This window comes from Haliaeetus albicilla, chromosome 1 (assembly GCF_947461875.1).
Source record: "Haliaeetus albicilla chromosome 1, bHalAlb1.1, whole genome shotgun sequence".
Taxonomy (NCBI): Eukaryota; Metazoa; Chordata; class Aves; order Accipitriformes; family Accipitridae; genus Haliaeetus; species Haliaeetus albicilla.
Window position 1 is genome coordinate 75,208,724 of NC_091483.1, and position 26,749 is coordinate 75,235,472.

At 43.7% G+C, this 26,749-nt stretch overlaps 1 protein-coding gene and 1 long non-coding RNA gene across 3 annotated transcripts; one reads left to right on the forward strand and one right to left on the reverse strand.

Moving 5' to 3' along the window:
* Positions 1 to 7,722: 7,722 nt before the first annotated feature.
* TNIP2 (TNFAIP3 interacting protein 2) lies at positions 7,723 to 17,220 on the forward strand. Of its 2 annotated transcripts, none has more exons than XM_069795080.1 (6): positions 7,723 to 8,277; positions 11,012 to 11,317; positions 13,237 to 13,320; positions 13,879 to 14,160; positions 14,538 to 14,657; positions 15,156 to 17,220. In XM_069795080.1, the coding sequence occupies exons 1-6, from the start codon at positions 8,188 to 8,190 to the stop codon at positions 15,435 to 15,437; spliced, it is 1,164 nt and encodes a 387-aa protein (XP_069651181.1). In that variant the 5' UTR covers positions 7,723 to 8,187; the 3' UTR covers positions 15,438 to 17,220. The 2 variants fall into 2 exon arrangements, with proteins under 2 accessions (XP_069651181.1, XP_069651176.1); XM_069795075.1 differs by having other exon boundaries at positions 7,733 to 8,670.
* Positions 12,628 to 22,703, reverse strand: LOC104317344 (uncharacterized). The gene is made up of 3 exons (XR_011326669.1): positions 22,226 to 22,703; positions 13,730 to 14,019; positions 12,628 to 13,278 (listed from the first exon to the last, which is right to left on the reverse strand). It is a non-coding gene; the product is annotated as an uncharacterized lncRNA (long non-coding RNA).
* Positions 22,704 to 26,749: the final 4,046 nt, after the last annotated feature.

Here is a 26,749-nt window from a genome sequence, read left to right on the forward strand (position 1 = left end):
TTAGAGAAACAGGAATATTTCCTAAGTTGGTTACATGAAAACCATGACTTTGGTGGAAATCCTTAAAATTCAAAAGCAGTGTTTCTGAAACTAGCCCTTTTAAAGGTGTCTGTGTATCTGCACACACTTGAAGCGGAATGTCACAATTATACTAAATATGACTTGCTTAAGACTAGCTCCCAAAGAAGCCAGTATGTAGAGTATTCCAGTGTAGAGATCGTCAAGTATTTTGTTTATGCAAGGCCTAACACAATTAACTTTCTCACAGCTGGCTTCTAAGCATTTCAGTCATAGGCAGATAAGTGTATCAATAAAAAAAGTCATAATGGGTCAGACACTGATGTCATTCTGTTAACCAGTTTTAAGTCAACACTTTGAGATTTTGTCTAAAAATTAAGTAAGGATAAGTGAAAACTGAATATGATCTTCAGTCCATGGACCAAATACTTAATATTCTGCAGCCTTTTTGCCTTTAAACCACCTACAATAAGTCACTATCATCATTAGTGCAAGTTTCAAATGGCAAAGCAAACTAAGATGTGACAAGACTTACTCAAAGTAAACTCAAGGGAAGAGACACTAGAAATCAACCAGTTCTCAAATTATATTCTCAAACTCACTCCATTAGAAGGTGGCCTCTTTATTTGTTCAGTTAAATATATTAGTAGTTCTCATCAGAAACTTCAATGAAAACCATACGTATAGGATTCCCTGTGTTCCTTCCTCTACAGATTAGGGCAAAAAGATAGTGTAATAATTTTGCCAAACAGCCATCTGCCCTAAAATGTGCATTAACCCAGCAACAATCATAACATATTGCATAAATATAATATAATTAAATGGAGAAAGCATTTCATTTAGACCCGAAAAGATTTATTCCTGTTGAAACAGGCATATTTCACTGTACCACAAGTGTAAGTTCCTGTGCCACTTAGTGATATCTTAGGCAAATTTAGCCATGAAAAATAGCTGCAGTGGCTTTTTTCAAGACCTATCACTTTTAAGAAATATGTTATTTTTTCTTACTGTTTCCCGATTTAATCTTCTATAATCCACACATCTGCATGTCCACATTAAACTGGTATCATGGTTTAACCCCAGCCAGTAACTAAGCACCACGCAGCCACTCACTCGCTTCCCCCCCACCCAGTGGAATAGGGGAGAGAATTGGAAGGAAAAAGGTAAAACTCGTGGGTTGAGATAAGAACAGTTTAATAGAACAGAAAGGAAGAAACTAATAATAATAGTAACAATAATAAAATGACAATACTAATAAAAGGATTGGAATATACAAAACAAGTGATGTACAACGCAATTGCTCACCACTCGCTGACCAATGCCCAGTTAGTTCCCGAGCAGCCATCCCCCCAGCCAACCCCCCCAGTTTATATACTGGGCAAGACATCACATGGTATGGAATACCCCTTTGGCCAGTTGGGGTCAGCTGTCCCGGCTGTGTCCCCTCCCAACTTCTTGTGTCCCTCCAGCCTTCTTGCTGGCTGGGCATCAGAAGCTGAAAAATCCTTGACTTTAGACTAAACACTACTTAGCAACAACTGAAAACATCAGTGTGCTATCAACATTCTTCTCATACTAAATCCAAAACACAGCACTATACCAGCTACTAGAAAGAAAATTAACTCTATTCTAGCCGAAACTGGGACAACTGGTTTATTGCTCTAAGGCTGAACAGATACTGGCATGCAGACTCCTCAGAAACACTATTTTTTCATGTTCCATGAATCCTGTTTTGAGAGCAGAAAGTGTCAAAATGCTTGTCTGCTTCAAGTGTGATGGACAACTCATCTACAATTAAGAATATACTTACTCTTGCTTATAACAAAAATACATTCAAACAAGTGCTGAAGTTTTCAGCAGTTGGTATCTATATGGCATTATTTCTTCAGTCTACAAAAGACTACATCAATTACTTGAATTTAAAACTCTGCTGAAAATGGCTTTTCCATGTCCTGCCAGGATGATTGATGGATTTTCTGCTTTATAGTGGAGCTCCAGAGGAACATTACCGTGCCGTTTCTTGCCTCTCAACCGGACCTTAATCAGAATTTTGGTAAATTGTGTTATTTATGTGGAAATGGCATGGTGCGTGGGAGGGGAGTGAATGGCGTGGCAAGGACACTTCCACTTCCACTTTCTTGTTCTATTTGCTTAATTCCTTCCAGCCCTTCTTCAACATTCTAGTTCTGAAAACTATTTCACCATCTAGTACCAAGGACATATTAAGAAGCCTCCAATATTTCTTTTTTTCCTGATTTATATATAGAACTTCTACTCAACTATGATTTCTTTTGAGCTTCCTGATAGTCTTAGTAAATTACCTTTCCTAATCATCCTTTTAAAACAAATATTTAAAATAAAACATTTAAATCAAACATTTCTCTAATCAAACTCTAGAGGTCTGTTTGCTCTCTAGGTCAGAAAAGCTAAAGATCAGAAACATGTAAACTGATTTTATTCTAGTTAGAATGAGTGGTCTGGATCACAGACACCATGGAGCCTGCATCAGGACGCTGCATTACACAACATTAATGTATAACACAAATCCACAAAGAATTAGGGTTTCACCTGCAACCTTTTGTTTCCAGTCTTGCAACTGAATGCCTGGCATTTAGTCATACTTAATAATTTTACTTTTTTCCCCCAATTTAGCTTTAAAACTGCCTGGCCTTTAAGGAAAGGTGAATAACAGAAACCAGAAAACTCGCAGCACTCTATATTAATCAAAGCAGAAAATTCAATCTGTATATACAGAATTCCCAAAGAATCTGTAATATGGATCATGTTAAGAATATCAGAGCTGGGGAGTGTTTCCTGCAACCCAAAAAAGGTTTCTCTAGAGTATTTCAAAGCATCAGTTTTTAGGAAAAAATGTCCTATGACAAATACAAGCCAGCGTATCCTGCACTGCCCACCAGGAATAAATAGACATGGGCAAACCCCTAAGTTTTTTAAACTACAAGCTCAAAGAAGTAATTTGCTTTTCTCAGTAGGAGTGGTAGCTGTAGTGGTCTAAGCCTGTGAGTATGCAAACTGTCTCCAGTTGTCGACAACTTGTGTTCAACAAACAGGGAGCTTTTTTGCATTCCTGTAAATAAAATCACAGCTCAAAAATCAGTTATGTTGTGACAGAGTTTCCTAAAGGACCAAGCATACTGCTTGAACTTCTCAGATCAAGAGACAGCATCAACCACAGAAATAAATTCCAGTTTGTAAGGCGAGACCCAGTGAACTCATACTACTGTGCCATAGGCAAACAGAGGAGAAACTGCAAGAAGTAAAAATATCCAGAAGAAACTAAAGCCAGGCCTGAAATAGCTAAACACTTGGGGGGGAATATCCAACACAGCACCAGTAAGCCTGCACAGAAAGGTGAATTGCAGCAAAGATTTAAAGCATTAAAGAGTAACAAGGCATAACAGAAGCCTGTTGCCTGGATACAGACATGAATTGATCACACGACTTGTGAGAGAGACCTACAAGTGTATATCCTGCTATATACACCTATAAAGATGAGACTGAACCATCTTAGTCCAGATAAATGTGAAAGAAACACTTCTTAGGGAAAAGCAACAGCACTGCTTTGGATCTGGCCCATGTCATGGCTTTTCATTCTGGTTATTTCAGCCTTGCTGTGATTCAGAACACAGGTCCTGGGACTCTGCCCTAAGCATCAAAACACTTTTGGTTTTGACATCCTTTCAAGTTCAAACCGTGCAAAAAAACATGTGGGAAAAAGCTTACATTAGAAATAAATAAAAATCATTCTGTTTCTCCTAACTACACTAAATATTTTCATGTGTATAAATGGAAAACAAGACTGAAAGAGGAATGTTGTGACCCAAATCAGAGTCCCAGTGGAGAGAGATGGCTACATACGTATGTCATAGCAATGAGTTCACCCAGTTTTGGGAATCCTGAATGCCCTCAAGCTAACCTCTCCATAAGTTTGCCATTCCAACTGTAAAATACGTAGAACATTAAATTATCAGAACATCCAGTACAGTAATGTATATAAAGGATGTTTATTCCTTCCCATGTAAGAAGTGTAAACATGGCTGCAGCTTGTAATTACTGTTAAACTATGAGTCACAGAAGCATAGACATTCTACTTGCTCAGCAGGAGTATTAGATTCTCGGATGCATGCAGACCTCTAAGGCAGGCAGCTTTTGTAGCAGTAGCATCATATGATTTCACTGGGGAAAATAAACCATTATGGGTTTTTATTCCCTTTTGCACTGCACAATCAACAGCAAAGGAAATGTGAACTGCTATTGATTTTTTCAGCCTACAGCAGCAAGAGGATCAATCACTTACTAATTTCTAATCAGCTCTGCTTAGGTAAATCAGCTCAAGGCAACAGAACATATCATAATTGTCATTGGGTCATGACTTACCCTCCAGGACAATTAGTGGTGACTTGAGACAATGGAGAAAAACACAGCTTGATTGGCTGAACAGTGTCTGGAGTCCACAAATAAAAATACACGTTCTTGCAAATTGAGCATACGTCACTATTTGGAAAACAACAGAACCTGCACCAACATGTTTTATAGTCTTGTCCACGCAGAATTACACTTTCAAATATGGAGACTCATTCTTGTATTATTTGTACTGATATTACAGAGATATAACTACTATGTTCAAAGGAATTATTCTTACCAAATCTACAAATAACTCATTTTAAAATTAATTTTTAAATATATCTACATCTGTGCACACTTAATCTAATCTAACTATACTCTTCACCTTTCCTTCTTCCTGGTTTCCTAAGATCTGCTTCATCTCCTTTTTGTTTCTAGGTAGTACCTAATCACTTCTGTTCACACACTGTGTGACACTTCTTACGCGTTATAACAGTTGGTTGTGATGTGCATAGAATTACTTATTCAAAATAACTTTGTTAAGATTTCTTTAACAAAATTTAATTTAAGGTTAAATTTTTCTCTAGTGGCTTTAATATCCTGTTACATCCTGTCCTGAGAAAAAGTTAAAATGAACTTCACCTTATATTTCAAGTTGAGACCGGTAAGGTATGGAAAATGAAGTTTTTTTCTTTATATAAAGTAGTGCACAGCATGCCTGTTGTTCATGCGATTATTTGCTGACCAGAATTACTGTATTTAAGAAGCCTTAATTTGATCGTCTAAAACCAAAAACGAACAACTATGCCACTCCACAGACCAGCTGCTTTATCAGCAGATCTGATGAACAGCACACGAGAGGCAATCCCGGAAAAGCCAGGTACACTATGAAACACATCTTAATATGTGACTCATTTTTTGGCACCAGCTTCTCTTACTGAATTCCCAGGAATTCCTCCATATTTCAGAATTGACAAAAGGAAACAGTCGTCTAAGGGCATTCCCGAGAACATACAGGATCAATTTCTTACTCATGACTTACGCAGGTCAAATTTCCCTTAAGTCAGTGGTGTTTTCCTTGGGGGAGTGCTGTCTTTATCCAAAGCACTGTTAATACCAAACTTTCAGTAATCAGATGCAATGCTTGATTTTAATATACTGATATAAGAGTATAAATGTAACTGTATTATAAAGTATTCTGTTTGATAGCTAACTAAATTCCCTGATGTTTGGTCTAAGGACGTCACTGCCCCATCTGCAGACATTGGATTTCTGCGTTTCCTTGCAGTTTGAACTGGCAGGAAATCAAACAGATTTCTCCATTACTAGGGCCTCATCATACATTTCTACAAAATATTTTGACAGTCATCAAAAGCAATCTTGCTCTGAATTTTTCAATTAGCTCTGACTGTAGCACAATGATGTTGAAAATATATAATGAAGTCTATGTAGTTTTTTTCCCTTTTCCTACTAGTATATAGGAAAACCGTACAGTGCAGGTATTTTGAAGCAGTAACTTTACTTTCTTCACAACAAAACCAATATCTTAAGGTTGTAGGATATAATGCTGTACAAGTAAAAAACCAAAAAATGTATTCCCTCAACCTCCACACAGATTTTTCACTGTCCTTAATCATGGGGTATTTACATTATTTATAAGATGAAATAGCAAATATACCACAGACCTGTACCTTTTCTGTGACACAGGATCTGCTAGTATATAAAATTCAGTTATATTTTTTAAAACAGCTAAGCTAATGGACCATTTTGAATGTATTGTTCCTAATCTTTTGGATAACCCTTTCCAGCATAACTGAGGTGACAAAACGACTTTCCACCCTGAAAAAGCTGAATTGAATCGCAGGATAATTCACGTTGGAAGGGACCTCAGGAGGTCTCTAGCCCAAACTCCTGCTCAGAGCACTTCCAATGTTTGACTGCTCTTCCAGGGAAAGAGTTTTCCTTATATTTGATGGCAACCTCTTGTTTCAACTTACACCCACTGCCTTCATGAAAGGCTGAAACGTTATACCTTGCATTTCATACACACCAGTATCACGCGGCTTCCGATCCGTCACCAGTGGCACCGAGCGTCTCGACTTCAAAGTTCAGTATCCTCTCCTTTCATCATGTTCTGATTCCTGTAAATTCTTCCATGCAAATTCTTTATTGCTGTATCTTTTTACCCTGACACCTACGAGTAGCTAAGGTGCCAACACAGGAGGCTGCTCTCCATCACACTGACCAAAGTCTTTTCTTTTTTCCTCCTCTACCACTTGCATGTGGTGATTTTCACTTGCTCTCTAATTGGACAGCGTTTTGGTCCAGAAACACCTTCTATGATCGTGCTGAACCGAGTGTAATAAGGCTGTGTGCACATATAGAGCTCCGCGTGGTATACGTTATTATACACATGCATACATATACACACAATAAACGTTATTACAAATAATAACAAAATGTAACCCGGGCTTTATTTTTGTACTGGTTTACAGCTTCTTCCTCCTAAGCCGTTCCACCGGTATGATGACACGGACAAAACTAAACCAATCCAAAACCCACACCGGTCCAGTCTACCATCGTCCCCTCCCGCTGTGAGGAATACCACACCAGGGCAACCCCTCCCACAGCTGCGTCCTCCGTTATCAGGTTCTACCGCTACGCTGCCAATAACGGAGTCATCCACCGTCTGTGGGGTGGGTGTCGGGCAGCTGGGTGTACTCCCACCAACTCCGCTCATCTCCATGCCCAATCCCGACGGGAAGTCTGACGACCGGGAGATTTGGGTCTCTTCGAGGCCTCTTCCTAAACCGAGCCTCTCCTCAAAACCTGCAAAGCTGTGCAGCCTCGGAGGAGCGCCGCGCTGCTCTGCCTGGCTCCAAAGCCTTCCCGTTGCTACCGATCCAAGCTCCAACACGCTCCACAGGATTTCCTGGGCGTTTCGTCACCGTTTGCGGGGGCAAAGCCGGGGCAGAGACCCGGCTGCCGCCCCGGGATGAGGGTCGGGGCGCGGCGGCGGCGGCGGCGGCGGGAGGCGGGAGGCCGCCCCCGCCGGCCCTGACCCGCGGCGCATGCGCCGGCCCGACCACCGCCGCGGCCTCTGTAGAGGGGTGAGGGGGGACGAGCGGCCCGGCCGCGGGGGTCGCCGCCAGCGGGGAAAGCCCCCTTCCGAGCCGGGACATTCCCGCCGCGGCTCCTGCTGGGACGCCGGGCTACGGGGCTGTAGCAACGCGGAGCCAGCGCCGTCCTCCAGCCCCTCGAAGGACCCTCGCTCCCCCCCTCAGCGGCCCCCTCCTGCAGCGGTCTCCCCCCTCGTTCCCCTCAGCCACCGCCCCCTCCTTCAGCCCGGACTTCCCCCGTCCCCTCAGCAGCCTCCCGCTCCCCCTCACTCGCCCCCGGGTTTCGGCCCGCTCCCGTTTCTCCCGCCCCGCAGCCCCCGGGTGCCTTCTCTCCTTTTCAGCCCTCGCCGGGGTTCCCCGGCCAGCCTTACCCCCGGGGCCGGCTCCCCCCCCCTCCCCCGCTGGCGGCAGGGAGGAAAGCGCTGCCCTCCTCCGCGGCGGGGTTCCCCCCCTCCGCCGAGGCGGAGCGCGGCCCGGCCCGGCCCGCGGCGTAGAAAAGCGGCGGGGAAGCAGAGAGGGAGGGCGAGCGGGCGGGCCCTGCGAGCCCTTAAAGGAGAGCGGCCGTCCTCCTCCCCCGGCGGGGAAGGCGGAAGAGCGAAGCAGGAGCAGCAGCGGCGGCGGCGGCAACAACAACAACAACAACAACAACCGCCCCCGGCCGTGCCTGGCTCCGCTGCGGGTTTATATGCACCTGGGAGCATTACTGCTCGCCCTGGAGAAGAAAGAGAAGGGGCAGCAGCGTGACCGCGGCTCACCTTCCCCGGCCATGTGCTCGGTAAGCGAGGGTAGCAGTACGGACCCCTTGGTGGCCCGCTTCAAACAGGTGGAGGAGACGCTGGAGAAGCTGCACCGGGAAAACAGGAGCCTGAAGAATAAAGTGCCTCGGTACAACGCGCTCTGCACCTTGTACCACGAGTCCGCTCAGCAACTGAAGCACCTCCAGCTGCAGCTGGCTGCCAAGGAGGCGACCATCCGGGAGCTGCGGAGCAGCCTGGCCCGGCGGCAGCAGCAGCAGCCGCAGCCGGCGGCGGGCGGCGAGGCGGAGGCGGCGGGCGCGGAGCCGGCCCGCTCGCTGGTGGAGAGCCTGCTGGAGCAGCTGGGCCAGGCCAGGGAGCAGCTCAGGGACAGCGAGCGACTCTCGGCGCGACGAGTGGAAGCTCTGAGCCAGGTAAAACCGCGAATGCCTTCGGAAGAGCGCGGGCAGGCAGCGCCTCGCCTCGCCCGGGCGAAAGGGTGCGCGTAGAGCCGCGGAGCGGCAGCAGCGTGCACGGCGGGAGCCGCGTTTCCGCACTCGGCTCCAGCAAAAACGAGCGATTTCAGTGCAGTGAGCCCAGCGGTGGCTGTGGTGAACGGAGCATGCAGACGTTTTGCATTCAGACTGCTCACTCGCGTTTATGGAGACAGCTGATGGGGGTGCGCAGGCACCAGCCCCGACAACTTGGTTTCAGTGACTTGCCCACTGTCACGGCAAGTGGGTGGTGGCAGAGCCTGGACCAGAGAGCAAATGTCTTGACCCCTGCAGTGCAATGCTTATCCAGCAGTAGTTCCCACTGCATTAAGTTCAAGGAGGTAAACCGTAAAGCCCTAAACCAAAAACTTAGCGTGGCATTATGAATCTTCATGCAACTATTTTCACAAGGAGAAGGAAAAATAATAAAACCCCCTAAATTTGCAAGTTCCGTATTACTTACTGAAGACCCTCCTCTTTATCAGATGCAACATTTTGTTCTGTAAGATAAACAACTGATGCCACTGCTTTTTCCGTTAAAGTGGTTTTTTTTAAAGTGCACTTAAAGATGGATTTTCCTATTGACATTAAGGCAGCACGTTAATACCTGGAGAAGTAACTGGCAAGTCTGGATTGTGAGGAGATAGATTAGGGAAATCGGTATCTTTCATGACAGGGAAAAAAAAAAGTCTCTAAACTGCATCCCCTCCCATCCGCCACAAGTGCGATTTTTGTTACTGTCATTAAGACTTTCCCACGTTCAGTCTGAAATACTTAAAGAATTTTAAAGCATTTCTTTCTATATGAAGCCGCATAAAGGAATTTCCAAACCCAGAAGCAGTACTTAAAATTGAAACAAGTATTTTTGTCATAAGTAAGCTCTTGACCTAATGCTTATACAAAACATTTTCCATGTATGACACTCACCTAAAACACATTTAAAGAACTTCAAGTTTGGAAATTTGTAATAAGAGGTGATCTTACTGACACTTTGCAGACAGATGACAAACCTGTGGTATCTGAATATATTTTGAAGTCTGATGCTGAATGTCTTTATAGCAAAAGGGAAATTTAGCACAATGCTGAAAAATGTAAACATCAGTAATAAGAACAAGTACTGTTTCTGTAAGTTAGATACTAATTTTATTCTTTTTAGATAAAAATATTTTATGCCCAAATCAGAAACACTGAAATCATTGTCACTAAAAATAACACCACCAAAAAAGAGACATTTTGTGAAGTCAGAGGCCTATGTGCTGGCAAGGAAGAGTGTTCCCTGTGATTTACAGCTCCATTAGCGCTCCCGAAGAACTAGAAGGGTAGAGTCAAGCTTGTACCCGTCTCATGGTCTATGCTGGCATCCAGGGCGTCATTGATTCTGCAGGAGCCGTGCTGCAGAGGCTCCTGTTATCAGCATCCGCTACTTTTTGAGGATATCAAGCACAAGCTGTTTTTGACAAAGTCAGGACTGGTGTACTTCAGATGCATGGTACTACAAAGTGGTTTACCCCAGTCAGCAAGCAAACTTCTTCCTACTCCGAACACCTACGGAGACATTAACTTAATGCCATGCTGATGATCCCACAGAGCTTCCAATTCAACAAGAATGCGTGGCAACAAGATACACAGTTGTCTCCTAAGAGTATGTCCGACCTGCTCACATAGCTTGGAGAGTCAGCTATGGCCAAAATAGAGTCATTGCTGCCACATGGATTTAATTTTCTGCTTGCTTGTCCTTGTCACTCATCCTTTCCTAGGTGGGAAAGTTGCTGTGTATGCTCCCGCTGCTTTGTCCTTATGACAGTGCCAGGCAATGAATACGCTTCACTGGGTTTTGATAAGATGACTTTCCAGTTCTTCCCCCCCCCCCTCAGGAAAATCTTTACTATCTGGTAGTTAGAATGCAGGACCAGTAAGCATTTCTCAGTCTCAATAGTTATTCCTTTAATTCGTTTCTTGTAAGTTCCATCTTTAGTTTGTTGCTGCTGTCTATCTTTTCATAAAATCTTCCTGAATTTTGGCTGGTTGTTTCTTCATTCTACTGACTAGGAAATGCTTGTATAGCTCTCTGAGCAGTTCTTGATTTTGACTGATCGATCTGTCAGTTCCAAGGTCAAGTGATTATATAGAAATGAATTGGATTTCTTTTACTTTTTAAGTACTTTTGCAGTGAGTATAGGAACGATATGGCATTACTGCAGTATGGAATTCAGTCTTAGACATATTTTGGCTTTTGAGTTCACTTTGCTTTTAAATAACTTCCCCTCCCCCTTATGTTTAGGAAGTACAGAAGTTGAATCAGCAGCTAGAGGAGAAAAACGGAGAGATACAGCAGATGATAAATCAGCCTCCATATGAAAAGGAGAGAGAAATCTTACGACTTCAGAAGAGCTTGGCAGAGAGAGAGAAGGCTCAGGCCACCAGCGATGTTTTGTGCCGTTCACTCACTGATGAAACTCATCAACTTCAACGCAAATTAGCATCCACAGCAGAAATGTGTCAACATCTGGCAAAATGTCTAGAAGAGAAGCAAAGAAAAGAGAAGGGGAATTCAGATGACCAGATACCTACCGAAAGATCTAATCAGGTATTCTTACTGCTACTATGCTTCTTTGAAGTCTTATTAGCTTCTGAGATGTTAATTACAATGTGATAGTTGTAACTGGGGAGTGGTGAGAAACATCCCTTTAAATAATTTTGTGTAGGGTGAAAATACTACCATGGCAAGCTCTAAATAATTCCAAGTACCAAAAATTTAGGATGGAAGCAGTTGTCAGTCACTTGCATTTTGGCCGTCTCACTTATGTCATCATCAGAGTATTTTTTTGGAGAGGAGAGCATCTTGAGAGGTCCCTTCTAACCTCAGCAATTTGATGATTACCATTCTTCCCTGCATATACAGGAGACCGTACCTTCTTTATACCGCAGCAGGCTTCTGTGCATCACTAGATGGTGCTGCGCTTTTGAAGGTGGTATCTCCTGATTACTTGTTTAAGCAAGTAAATCACAAAACAAACTAGAGATATTTTAAAGTAGTGTTTATATGAAGAACTCTATAGCACGTGGTCTTCTCAGATCAGGATTTGGCTTTGCACACGCAGTACAGACCTATGGAAAGTTGGTTAGGGAAGAATGAGTCAAGGTGTCTTACCTTTTTTTTTTTCTTTGGCTCTGGGGTTCCCCCCTGGCATCCCAGTGCCAGGCAATGTTTCTCTCCAGCAGGGATGTTTAGAAAAATTGTTTCATGATAGGAAGGTGGCAGAAATGCTACTGAGGGGCACAAAGGAACACCTGGATTTTGGCATACTTTGCTAACAGCTGTATGACTTTGCTGCATCACTTTAGCTGAAGCTTTTCAGCATAGGGTAGAGGTAGATCATGTTATTCTGTTTTTCCAGAAGTCATGATGGTTCAGAGTTGTTAGGTAATTCATCATAATACCATAAGGAAATAACACTAGAGGTGCCACCCCCAATAACAGATCAGAGCATTGAGTAGGATGCTACAGCCAGTTCTCACAAAAAAAGAATAATTGTGTCTCATGTTCTTACTGCTACGTAGTGGTAATGCTGTGTTTCACATGACCACTCATCTATGCTTTTATGATAAACTATACATCGCTCACTTTGACTTTGTAAAACATCCCAGGAGTATTATTTCCAAAGAAAACTTATTCACAGAGTTACCTGTAAGAAATAGAGGTTGACCAGATATAAGAAAAAATGACTTTTTAAGGGACTTGAGGCATTTAGTATTAATATATTTTACGTGTAATTGATAGACAGGAAACTTGATTGGCTTTGATATATGTAATAAGTAGCTAACCTTGTACGGTGGGGACTTCCCTGTTGAAGAAGAGAAATTTCAGATGCAATTACTAGCTGATTCTAGGGAATTTTGTACAAAAGAGTTCTATATTACTCACATACACCGGGGGTTTTTTAAGCAGATGTCACAACTGTAAAAAAGGGGTATCATTTTAGTCAATTATTTAGCAAGCAGGGTTTTTTTCCCCCTCAGTAATTTCTTCCTAGTACTGGCCAAAATTGACAGTAATAACAAAGCAAGATGAAGGCATATCTGTGTCTTTGTCATGCATTCCCCCACTCCAAACAAGTAGTTTCCAAGGAGTTCATGTAAACTGTTAAGCTCTGTTGTCATCAGTGTAGACCCTCATGCATGTAAAATGTGTGGTATTTTTTCTTCTTACCTTCAGTAGGCTCAGAATTTGGTAAGACAGGTATGTTTTTATGACACCACACACCTATTTAAAAGCAATAGCAAGGTAGTAAAAACCTGAGTATGTTTTTGCTCTGCTTATTAATAACAAAAACTGTAGGCTATACTATTAGTATTTAGAAAGATACTATATAGAAATAATATATGTATTTAGCAAATAGTTTTAGAGGAATTAAAAAAAAAGATTACTTACAGTTTAACAGCATAGCTAAGTAGCATTTGGGATTTTTATGTTAAAGTAACACTCCCTTTATCTGAAAATTACAGCTTTTAGACAATGAAACTTCACTTCAAGCTCTTATCTGCAACCTACAAGATGAAAACAGGATGTTAAAACAAAAAGTAGCTCACGTGAGTACTTTCATTCTGTACAAGATTAAGATTTGATTGAGTATTGCTGAATTACAGTAAATTTGGCATAGGTAAGACCTGGTTAATCTAATTAAATGACAGTTTAATGCGAGTCCAAAATTTTTCTTAGTCCTTTCAACACAGCACATTGTCTTTGTTCCCTTAGCTAAGAACAACTTATTACATTGTTTTTAATGTATTGGGGTTTTGTTATTAAAAATACACTGCAGAAGAAAATTTTTGTGTTCCTTCCATGCATCAGTATTGCACCCCAGGAGAACAGCACCAGGGCCACGGTGACTGCCAACGCCCGCCATTCCATATTATTTAATACCGTCCCTATGGACTGGCGAACGGGGAAGGCTGCCCATGAAGAGCCTAGCTTACAGCACGATAATCTTCTGCTCACCTGTAAAGCGGCTCAACCACACTCAGCGGTTGAGTCAGCATATTATATTGTCTTCTAGAGAATTTTGGTCCTGCACATATAGACAGTCTGTGAAAGCTTGGAAGTTTTTGTCTTCATGTTCTTCATGACTCTTCTGGGTAATCTTTCAGGTGGAAGACTTAAATGCAAAATGGCAGAAATACGATGCGAGTAGGGATGAGTATGTGAAGCGACTCCACTTGCAGCTAAAAGAGATGAAGTCCCAACTGGAGCAGCAGCATGGCGTAACTTCAGCACAAACGAATTCTGACCTGATGCACAAGGAGATATTCCGGTTAAACAAGCTACTGGAGGAAAAAATGAATGAATGCATAAAAACAAAGAGAGAATTAGAAGATGTGAAGAAGGCTAGTGAAGGAGATAATGAGCGCATACAAATGCTGGAGCAACAGGTCATTAAGTTTCTTTTTCCTAGAGGTGGGAATTCTTAGTTTCTCCCCAGATCACTGAAGTCCCAGGGGGAAAAATGAATTATTTCTTTTGACATTTGCCACTTGTCTTGCCACATTTGGCTATACAGATACTTAACAACACAGATTTAAAGGAAACTCACTACTTAAAGAACTGCATGCAGTTCTGCTGGATTTAATACAAAATATGAAAGGTCTGAAAAAGAAATACAAATACCTTTAAAGTATCAGATATGGTAGAGAAGATAATATTGAGATCCTCAGAATGAGTATTTACAAAGGAATCACAGCCTCAACTTTTTAGTCTAACCTTCCAATGCTCTAATTTGTAAAATATTAACATAATAATTATGTTTCAGGTCCTAGTTTATAAAGATGATTTCACATCTGAGAGATCAGACAGAGAACGAGCACAGAGTAAAATACAAGAGCTTCAGGCAGAAGTTGCATGTCTGCAACACCAGCTAGCAAGAAGACAGGTAAGGAAGCAACATCCTACTTTTTCAATTAAACACGTCAACAGGATTCAGGACTAAAATATACCTTTAAATAGATTTTAAAAAAAATTTAGTACTTCTAAAACCATTTCAGCTCAGGGCAGCTATCAAAACTGACATTATTTCATAGTCAGTTCTAGTGGAGATGTTTCCCAATACACAGGTAATACCCCTTTCCAGTCTGCTTCCCTTCTATTTTGGATCAACATATAATAAGGGTGAATTCTTAGAAGCAAGAGAAGGATGGCCATGACGCTTGTAACAGTGGCATCTTTAAAGTAGCATACTGGCTATATTCTGTGTTTTCTACAAGCCTTCTATTACAACTATATTAATAAAACTGCAAAAACTGATGCGTATTTTATTTACAAATCTTCTGATAAAAACATGAGCAGTGTTTCAGATAAAGGTGATGAAATAGTCTGTTAAAGAATATCTTTTTACTTCATCTTTTTCAAGAGCTCTTCTTTCTCTTTCTAGGACTCAAGAGACACAAGTAGTCATTTCAGAGTTCACATTGGTAACCAAAATCATATGTACGTACAGACGAACGTTGAACATCTACGAGGCAATAGCCCAGGCCAAACAGGCTTGAGAAGAACATCTTCACAGTCTGAACAAGCTTCTCCTCCTGCCAACAATGGAAACTCAGGATCCGAGGGCAGGGCACAGGGTGAACTTAGATGCCCTCATTGTATGAGGTTTTTCAGTGATGAACTCAGTGATGAATTCCTCAAGCATGTTGCTGAATGTTGTCAGTGACCACGTGACGTGAAGCATGTAAGTTGATCACTACTTTATAGACAGTAAAACTCTTAGGAATTAGGAGGATGAACAATATCTACCTCTTATTTGATTTCACCTTCTCTTGGACTGTATGAAAGACTTCAAGATAAAGCAAAGTGTTTTTATGAAGAACTATTTTTAACAACTGTGTGGAAGGCAAGAATAATGCAAATTCTACTACAAACTAAACTGAAACTTACAGTGGTAGTTAGCTTCAGAGTGCAGCTTGACTTGTGTTTGAGTCTAATTCTTCACAGCAGTCTGAAGTCTTGTGAAAAAAATTACTGAACTTGAAATTTTCCTCCTCTTCCAAAAACGTAGGCTGAAGAACGGGGGAGAAGCATTTTGGCAGAAGATAGATAGGAAAAAATCTTATTGTGCTTTATCTGGATTAAAAGCGAAAGTATTTTCTTCTCAGTCTACTGAGGCTGAACTTTCAGACATCTCATCCGAAAATCCTTGTGTTCCACTGAAATCAGGAGAAGTGAAGAAAATGTAAAAGGGCTGGTTATTGACTAAAACTAGCCTGTCTTCTTGCACAGAAACAATGTACAGGGATATTTATTTTTTCTGTGCGATAAGTAACTATTTTACACATTTGTAAATGTGTATTTGTGTAATTATTGACTGTATTCCTATTTTACCTAAGGACTATTTTTATAATAAAAGTGGTTGTGCAGTTGTTTTACTACATTAGTAAAGTGGTCAAAAATCTCTCTTTCAGTGTAAGTATTTAAATGTGAAATAGTCCCAGTAACTATACTAAGGGCTAACTAAATGTCATGGTTTCAGATTAAGAGTTATTTCATTACTTCAGTGATAACCAGTGTCTCAGACTATTTTCACATATGTTGAAAAATCACTCATTTACGTGAGGAAGAATGACCTTTCAGATGCATGAGAGCACATTAACGCCCTACCCTACCACACGTCTGTGATGATGCCAGTGCTAGCTTAAACGTCTTCTTACCCTACTTACACTGGCAGTAACTTCAACAAATCACAGAGGGCTGTTTTGAGAAGTATCAGAAGTTACAGTGTACAAATGTAACAGAGCCACGGGTTTTTTTCAGCCTTGGCTCCAAGTGTTTCTCACCATGTCAGAGCTGGAGTTAAGGACGGGATACAAAATAAAGGCTTACTGCAACCAGGACCTTTCATAATTAAAAAAATGTACTTTGTGTAACAACACTCCTGTCTTCTGCTTTGCTTCCTTCCCAGTACTACACTTTAGGAAGATTTTCCTTGATGTTTCCTGTTCAGGATCCTGTTGCAGCCCCAAAGAAAGACGATGGTTTATGCCAATGTTGTCTTAGGTGGGATATTGCCAAAAAAGATGCATGGGCCATTGCATGGCAGTGTGCAGGTGCAATTGTTCTTATTAATCTAATCTTTAACTGATTGCAAACCTGTGATTGATTACCAACTGCTTGTTCCCAACACAACATGCACAAACATGCAGAGATTTTTATTTTTTTCTTCTTTTTTTAGTGACCATTTTATACATTGCCTTTTAAGGTCTTAGAGATCAGATGCAGCCCACAGAATATAGGCTGAGAAACATATGATTAAACTTCCTGTGGCATAAGCTAATCTTACTGTTTCTGACTGTTCTCATTAGACAAACCTTGTTTACAGCTTCAGTGTACATCAATACTGTATTGCCAGTGATTGATACAGCAGAATATGGACTTTTTTTTTTTAGTGATTCACATTACAAGACAGTTACAAACACAACAATAAAGTGAGTTAGATCTTGGCAGTGGGTTTTTTTTTTTTATTGCATTGAGATAATCACTGCTTTAATATACATCAGAAGCTCACGCCTGCTATAGGTTTCCCCTCTTGTTAATCCCTGTGGGTACAGTGGGACAGACTGACCTACAACTATTAGAAATAGATGCAAGAATTAGATATGAGAATCTGCAGTACCCAGAAATTAGTAGTACCTATTCTTGTGGGTTAGTGCCCAGTCAAAGCAGAGATTAGTATGAGTCCTGGCAAAGGAGGGCACTTCAGTGCTGGGAAACTGGATATACCTACAACGAGGACCACACTGGACCAACAGGCACAAACAGGTGAAGTTACAGATCATGCACAGATCAGCTACCACCCAAAGCTGTGCAATAAATGATGACTGGAATTTGAATACCCATTGGCAAAAATCTAGGACAGATCTGCTGTTTTTCAGTATAAAACCACCTCACTTCAGAGCTATTTTACTTTACCTTTTCCTACTGAGTTTTATTTTTCTAGCTGGTAAAAAGCCTTACTTATTTCTTGTTTTGGCTTAACCAAGAAATCGGTTACACACACTACGAAGAACTACCAGTGTCTTACATGCAAATGTTTGTCTCAGATTATAGGGCATAAACTATTCCTCCTAAGAGGACTTGTCTATTACCCAGTGCTTTGACTTTTCCAAAATGACTGGTAGATGTCCTGAAGAAACACTATAAGATCTTTACATGCCCTCTCCTCGCCAATCAAAGCATACACATCAAGGCATCCCAAGCAATTACCACGACCACCACCTACATTCACAGTTCAGGTTCCTCAACTTGTAGACCAGAATGCATAAAACCTGTCAGCTCCACTGCCCCAACACTGAAGTGAAAGCAGCCATGAGCTTCCAGGATTTTTTTTGAACCCTTTACATTAAGGAGAGCTCCTTCTGGCTTCACACTGGTGTTCTCTACCACTTGGATGGCCGTCCAAGTTGTGCATGTCTTGTTTGGTTAAACAGTAAAAGTAACCCAGTTCCTTTCCCAAAAGAAAGCAATAAAGGCATATGAGTAAGAAAGTAACTGCATAAAATGAAAGGAACTTCAATAGCATAAACTTTATGAACTTTCGTTATCCATTTGTACTACACTTGTTCACTGAAACACACATCATCTGTAAAACTGCAGAAACAAGTCCTCACACAAGAGACTCTTAAAACGATACAGAAAAACTATGTGACCATATGGGACCTGGTTCCTTATTTGCTGTATTGGTAACAAAAGGCATCCAAGATAACTGAACCCTGTTATCAGGCAAAGTTAATGCTCATTTCGGCTTCTGTAAACCTCTCACTGCTGGTGAGCAATGCCCGTACTGGAGAGGCATGCCAATACTAGAAGAAATACAGAGGTACCTCTGTAAGTCCAGGGAGGCTGGGAGGAGGCAGGATAACTGTCTCTTCTGGCACTTGCAGGAATGTGTCTTCGCATGTTAAGAGCTGCCAAGATGTATTTGACCGATTACCTTCATGATTAGTCCATCCCTTCTCCTAAAATTTCTCCCTCATTAAATTACCTTCCCTCAGTTTTGCTCCCCAAACCAGCCTGAGTTCAGACCCAGGACGAGCTCAGAGCTCCCAAGCAGCTGTCTCACCAACAATGAGGTTTTCAGACCATGTATCCTCCAAGTGCTGACAAGCTGGTTCTCATTAGTCCTGGACCTAATTATAATGTATTTTGATTGGGATTTTAAAGTAAATGCTGTTTACTAATAACTATGCTGGTTGCCATGCAGAAGCAGGCCCTTGGCACACAACCACGACAGCAACTGTGGGCTAGACTAACTCACTGAATCTCAGAAAGTACAACTGGGAGAAGCCTCAGAAGTTGGTCCCCTCCCCAAAAAGCCCCAAGGGAGAGAAGATCAACAATAATGCTGTCTTCTGTAGCATGGGCAGCATAGAGCCTAAAAAGCTTCTCAAATCTTCTGCAACTTTTAAGGCAATGCCTGCTTCCCCCTCCAATGATTTAGGACATCACGTCTTTTAAAACAAACCTTAAATGATGCCTCAAGATTAAGTGCTCACTAATAATAAAACCGACTACAAGAATAAAATTTTTTCAAGAATAAGATACCTATGCTCTATGGTATTTTTTTTAAACTTCCATTTCCTGTGGCTTCGCTGCATGTGTATATATAGAAAGCAAGGGAAATTCCAAACAAGATGCCACACCATTATACTCAGAACAGCAGTGCTTCTCATTCTAAAAAAAGGGAAGTCTCAAATGCTTTTTCTACAAAATCTATGTGAATTCAAAGTATGCTGTAGTAATATTTCCTAGTACCATGCTCCAGTAGCTACTAGCTGGGGGGGGGGGGTCAGCTAAAAACCTAAAGCATAAGAAATACTTACAAGGCACTAGGTCAACCCAGCAGGACCTCAGCAGAGGGATGGGGTTATCAGGTTAAGCACTCCTGCCTTCTCACCCGATGCTGCAAATTGCTCACTAAGGGCAGAGCGCAGCCCAGCACCCTCACTGAAGTGTTCCCTGCCACGGGCCGTCCTAGCTGGAGGGTCAGAGCTCCAACAAGGTTGGGTGGGGGTTTACAAGGTGCTGCAGCAACTGCTGAAACAGGGGCTCTTGAAAGGCACCAACTATCCCAAGTGGCACAGCCTCCATTCCTGCTGCTGCTCAGTGCATTCTTCCCCTTTCTCTTTAGTACGTCCACTTTTTCCTCTTTTTCCTCCTTTTTTACATTTACTGGTAAGAAGCTGTTGGTGCAGGAACTCCTCACAATATGCACTGGATGTATGGCATCCATAGTAGCCCATAGCATCCCTCAGGAACTGGAGATATTTCCATAGCACATGGAGCTCCACTGCGAACAGCACTGAACTAGATGGCGGGTTACGAGACACCTTGTTTCTAGAAGGCACAACCCCCCCACCCCCCAAAACACATGAAGCTTGTACTTGGCTTAACCGCGCTTGTTCCCCTGACTGTCCTTCCCCAGGCCGGTCCTCCAGCACGTCTTCTGGAGACCTGGTTGATGGATGGACTGAGCAGCGAGCAGGGCAGCTCTGGCTGCTCGTGCTGACGCCCACCTCCTCGGTGTCACACGAACTCACCTTGCCTGAGGCTTTCGCACTCTAATTTCTCAAGGAGTGGGAGGGAGAAAAGAGCAGTGGGACCCAGCTGTGCAGCACTTGCAGATCCACCTCCATCCCCTCCCTATCACCGCTGCACCCTTCTCTCCCCGCCTCCCCCACCCTGCATTCACCCAACCTCTTGGTCAAATCTGTCTTCATATAGAAAAAGCATGTGTGTTTGTCGGTTGTTTTTTTAAATTGCCGAGAGATAGACACCTTCTTGGTTACATGCAAATATCACAGGCAGTTTTCACAAGAGGGGCACGCGTGTTACCAGGCAAGCCTGGTGTCTGCCCCGCCAGCTCTTCGGCCAGCACTAGCACACCTCATACCTTGCTGAGCTGCTGGGTTCCTGCTGCAGCCAGGCTTCCTCCAGCCACATCCCAAACCTCCCCTGCACGGCCCAAACCAGCATGGCTGAACGGGACAGTGGGTTTCACAGCTCAGCGTCCTGCTCCACAGCAGTCCAGACTTGGGCGATGCCTGGCGTTACCTTCTCTGCCGAGACAGGAGCCCATGCCAAGGCAATGGTGCCTTGCTGGCACGGAGGGCAAGGTGCCAACCTGTGGTCTCCCTCCAGCTGTGCCCCCCCGAGGGCTGGGCCAGCTGCGGTTCATGCGAGCCAGCCACCTGCGCCTGTCACCTGGGCCCTGGGGCCAGGGGGAGAGCCCCAGGCAGACATACCAGCTCTGGGAGCAGCCCCACTGTGACTAGTCCTGCTCAAAGCCCTGGAGTTTTTCCTGCCCGGTGAGAAGCAGGTCTCAGACCATGCTACAGGGCAGGGTCTCCATCTCTCTCGGGATGCACGGTGGGGGAAGTGACAGGAGCTCAGATCTGCTTGGACTAAGCGATCCCAGCTCATATGAGGGGGAAAAGGAGTAAGGAAACGAGCTCAGTCACCCACAGAGCAATCAGCCCTTGTTCTGACGATCACCACCACATCTCAAGGAAGCACAGGCATCCAGAGAGGCATGCAAAGGTTCACAGACATTCAAGGAAGAACATAACCTACCAAGAGAAAGGGGGACTTGGTGGGTTGCAAAGTGACTCATACACACCACAGCTCAGCACAGACTAAAAGAGCATCCTACTCCTCCTTCCCACCGTCTGAACTTGCCCTCAGTGATGCAGATCTCATTTAGTGGTTCTCAGCCCCTCTTCCGACCTCAGCACTGAGTACCTGCTCCACCTCCTGCAAGGCCTGTTCTTACCTCCCCGGGTGGAAGGACAGAGCTCTCCCATGTGCCACCTCTAACAACAGCTGGCAGACCAGAACCAGACATCTCTGGAGAGAAAGGGATCTTCCTTTGATCCTAGCTGCTGTGATAAGGGGCCTCTCCACCCTCCACGAAAACCAGTCCTAATTTGATCCCTAAACTTCAGTAGTGGTTGATCCTTACCAGCAGGAACATCTATTACCCATGAGACACACCTCCTGGGTGCATTTTTGGAACTGCTCCTTGAGCATTGACTGCTCTGCGCTGCCAGAGCCACCAAGCAAGCCCCATCAGAGACCTGGTGTAGGGTCCCTAGAAAACAAGAGCTAGAGCAGTTCCCATCCTTAATGGCCTCCGAGACTTGTTAGAGCACTTTGCAAAAGCCCACCTCTGCTGCCCCTCACATGTCACAACAGGACAGTCAAAGCAAAGACCCAGAGGAGCAAGAGCGGCACAGAGGTGAGCGCGGCAGAGGTCCACCAGCAGCCGCATCTTCCAGACCCTCCTCACTCACGACGTGGCATGACCCCTAAAACACGCCATATTCTCCAGGCAGTTAAGTGATGCACTGAAACAGCAGCTGTTACACACATGCGTGGTGGGCACAAGAAAGGACATGTTTTTAAGGGGGGCATCTTTCCCCATGTTGGGGTACCTCTGTGCAGGCCCACCTGGGAACAGCAGTAGGGAAGGTCTGCTTCCCAGCGACAGCTCTCCAGCAACACACGTCCTCTGCTGCGAGGCCGGCAAACCTTCACCTGGGAGGCACAAGTGGCACCTGTAGTTAAAGATGAAACAGATGCCAACTGTGAATGCACATGAGATGAGTCTTAGGGTGAGGACATGTCCCCTGTCACACCAGCGATGAAGCAGAGATGTGCAGGAAGTCCGTCTGTCTGTGCTTCACTTCTGCACAACGCAGAGGAGGGGCATCACACCAAATGCAACTGCCTGGACAGAGTCTAAATGTTGTTAAAACTTACATCTATCAATGGCAGGACTGGGAAAATATAAAAGTCTTTTCATTTACTGCAATTACAAAATTCATTAAAAAGGGCCACGGTGATCTACTCTAATGCTCTTAAAACAACAGCCTCCCAGTTACCAGCATTCATTGGTCCGGGATGCTCTTCGCTGGGTGAGCATATTGAGAGGGGAAGAGATGAGTCCAGAGCACATGAAAAACCTACAGAACAGCGGCTACAGCCTGCAAGAAAAGCAAGCGAAATCCAGGCTAACCTCATCACTACAGACCTGCGTCCTGAGAGCAGCTTTTAAACAGGAAGCTGAAGCTCACACTACCAGTAATTGCAAGGTCAGACCTACAATTAGCCATGAAAAGCAACCCTCTGAAGAGAAGTTGAAGGGATATAGATGAAGGTAACATGGCATCGCCAGGGAGCAATCGAGGAATGCAGTGGTTTGCAGGGAATTTGAAACTTGGGTATAGCAGGCAATAGGCATGTGTGTGCAAGTACACACACTTCTCATGCTAAAAAAAGGGATTTTAGCCTTTATTAGAGGGTGAATGGTGCAAAAGATGCTCTGCCTCTGAGCTTGCACCTCTTGTTTTTTTATGAAGCAGAATTTTGACAGCTCCCCTGTGACTCTAAAATAGCTTTAAAACCACAAGTTACCTCTTTTAATAGGACTGAGGAGGTCAGGCTCTCTCTCTCTCCTGAGCAGTCCACTTACTGATCACCAGAGCTCACTTGTGCCCTATTCCAATGACACTCAAACACAATAACAGTTCTTGGGGCAGGACCCAGAGCCCATGACACTGGCCACCCCATCTGAGTGCCTCTAATCACCAAGACACACAGCTTGGCCCCAAAAGCACCATATGATTGCCCTTCTTGCTCCTTCGAGTACCTCTTGTATTATAAAGAAGAGTGGTCATCAAAAGGCACTTCATCTCCAGAGGTAACATCACTTTCCCACCTGCGAGGTTTTATACCTTTTCAGGGCAAGTCTTCCTCCAAGAAAGATATTCCAGAATATACAGGACACAGGTTGTGCCCAGTGGTGTGCTGGGACCGAGGGGAGATCCCTGACAGCCCCAACGATTTGTGCTACACGCAAACCAGGAATTCATCTCCCAGCAGAGGGAACAGCTCTGCAGCACTTGCCACTGAGCAGAGAGAGTCTGGAAAGGGGAGTAAGGTGGAACTTGTTTGAAAGAGACACAGAGGCAAAGCAGTGGACTAGACCAGGGTGTTTTAGAGACAGTTACATGCACTAAACTGATCTTTTTAGATGAATCTCTGTGGCCGAGACTAGGAGCCAGTGTGGGGTGCAGGCAGGCTTTCCCCTCCCACACAAGATCCATCCTTTGATAAGCAGATGCGGAATCCCCTAAACTCTCTGCATGGTGACAGCTCCTGGGGAGGCACAACGTGCAGTGGAAAATATTGATGAGCACAACCACCTCATCACCGTCACCCAAAGAATGGGCGACAACTTATTTTGTAAACTGTTTTGAGGCTTTGTTTTGTTGCACCTACACACACCGGTCGCATGGCACTGCACCTCCTCCTACAAAATGTCAAAGTCTTCGACTCCCAAGAATAACCATTTGGGGAGGAGGGGGAAATAGTATGTGCTGACCAGTTTAACTCCCGTGCAGTGGGGACTGCACTGGTCTTGCCTTTCTCCTCAACTCAGGGTTTGCACTCATCTTGTCCTAAGTTTCCTTCTGGTGGCATCTCCTTTGACAGGCAGTGGGCAAATATAAATTTTTATCTCTGCGGTTTCCAGGTGACTCTCTCAGGGAAAGTTTACTGGAGCTTTAACCTTCCTGAAATGGCAGCAAAGCCAAATAAGCACTTCCTCTTAGCACAGCTGAGGAAATTCAAATGTGCAGTGTTGCAAAACAGCATGAGGACACTCTCCCTCCTGCTTCTGCTGTACTCTCTTGCATGCATTAATATCAGTTGTTACACACACTGGGCAGTAACAAGGTTGGGAAATACTGCCTGGAAAGGCAGGCGAGCGCTACCTTTTACTCTTCCCTGCAGCCAGCTCGTGCCTTTGCCTTCCCAGCAGCTGTAAACAACCCAGATCCTGCAGTCAACAAATTTTCACCTGGACCTCTTTTAGAGTCTGGGCAACTGAATGATTTTGAGCCAAGCCCCAGAAGGATGCCGGCACTATACATACTTGCAAGTGTTGCTGGTTTGCTGCAATAGTGCAAAAGCAAACAGTGATAACAAATAATAACTTGTAATAGATTTTCACAGAATTGATCTCTTAGGTTGCTTCCTTAACCAGAGGGGCACGTAATGTCCCCAGCACCTACAGAAAAGGACCCCAATGTCTATAAGCAAGAAGCTGGGCTTGCATACCCTTTGAGCGATTCTTCTGAACCTTTGAGCAGTTTGTCTACAAGCCGGCGTTAATATTAAGCCTTATAACAATACTAAAGTGGCTAATGTTGGAATGGACTTTAAAAGTCAAGTTCCAGTACCCTCTATGCAGCTTTCAACTTGAGGAAGACTTCGGGAAGGGCTGCGACTCATTTAAGCACTGTGCTTCGTGGTGCCATGCACAACACAGGGGCATCCCTGCAGTTCTTCTAGAGATGGTGCTAAAACAAACCAGAACAAGCTTTGTGCAAACAGTGCAACTGTTTTGACATCGTTTCACTGAGACAACCCTGTGATTTCATGGAGGAAGCCCTGGGCTGCGTACGCTAAAAAAGTCTCAGCCTTGGGTCACCTGTGCAGCCACTTTGTATGGTCACAGGCTACAGACTCCATTAGGGCTCTTCTTTCCATAGTTTTCCATATTATTTAAATGTTTTTCCTCCCTGTGGTTGACAAAGAATAAGCAAGCAGGCAGGCCTGGTTCCGTACCAGAGTTCTCAACCAGTTTTTGCAAGGACCAGCAAGCTGCATCCACCTGCACCTTTAGGCAGCCACCGATTCAACATGGCTGGGTTGAAGAGGCCAACTCCGAGGTCTGACGCGCTGCTGTAGTTTAAGGCTGTGCCCACATTTGGGGGTTATGTACTTAAATAATTACAACGATCATGCAACTTTTTAAGTGCATTAAAAAAAAAACCAAACCCCAACACCTTTGAAAGCTATATTGACTAAAAATTCCAGCTATAGAACAAAGAGCAAGTCTCCAGTACACCCAACCCCATCCCATTACTTGATGTCCATGAACAGGCTGTAGTTTAAAACCTGCCTCACCAAATGAATCAACACATCATTAACACCTATTTCCAAACAGGAAAGGTTTGTATAGTGAAAGTTCAGCCACATTTAGGGAGCACTTGTAGTAGCAACACAACCTGCAACAGCCATTCAGGTCTTCAGTGCGCCAAACCAGTACAACCTGTAGCTATGCAGTTGTTTATACTGGTGCAATTACTCCAAATAGTGATGCAATTGCTCATGAGTCAAGATGATTCTGATCTACACAAGAGGCTGGCAGCTGAGGCTGGTAAACTCAGACCCCAGTGTAAGCAGTGCAGGATCCTTCACATTTGGAAAGCCAGAATCTCTTTGAAGCAACAGCTGTGGACTTCAGGTTCAGAAAATGTCAACTTGTGTTTGTGTGTCTGGAGTTTGGGATTTTCACTCCAGCTCTTTGCCAAGTGAGAGATCAAATATGAAAGAGGATAAAATAAACACATAAAAGCCTACTGATTTGGAAGCCAAGACTGACCATGAAGGAGGGGATTTTTAGGAAATAAACAGTAGAATAACTTTCAAGCATGCATTAAATCAATAATGGAAAATGCTGTACGTGTGTGAGAGTACTGATAGGAATTAAACTTCACAGAAAAGGACACGGGCATGGAGCCAGTACCTGAAGGAAACACAGAGGGAAACTTACTGGAACTTCTGGATGAAGACAGCAGGTCTAGGCATGAATTATTTGTCTAAATCAAATTTATGACTGTCACAGTCAATGGTAACTTTGCAAAAACCACTGAATAGTTGAGCTTGGGAACAGGAAGGTCTGGAGATTGTCTAGTTCAACCCCTCCCTGCTCAAAGCAGGGTCAGTTACAGCAGGCTGCCTGGGGCTGTGGCCAGTCAGGTTTTGACCATCTCCAAGGATGAAGAGTCCACAACCTCCCTATGCAAGCTGCTCCTGGGTTCAACCACCCTCACAGTAGAAAAGGTTTTGATTACGTTTAAATGGAATTTCATTTATTTCAACTTGTGCCCATTGGCTCTTGTC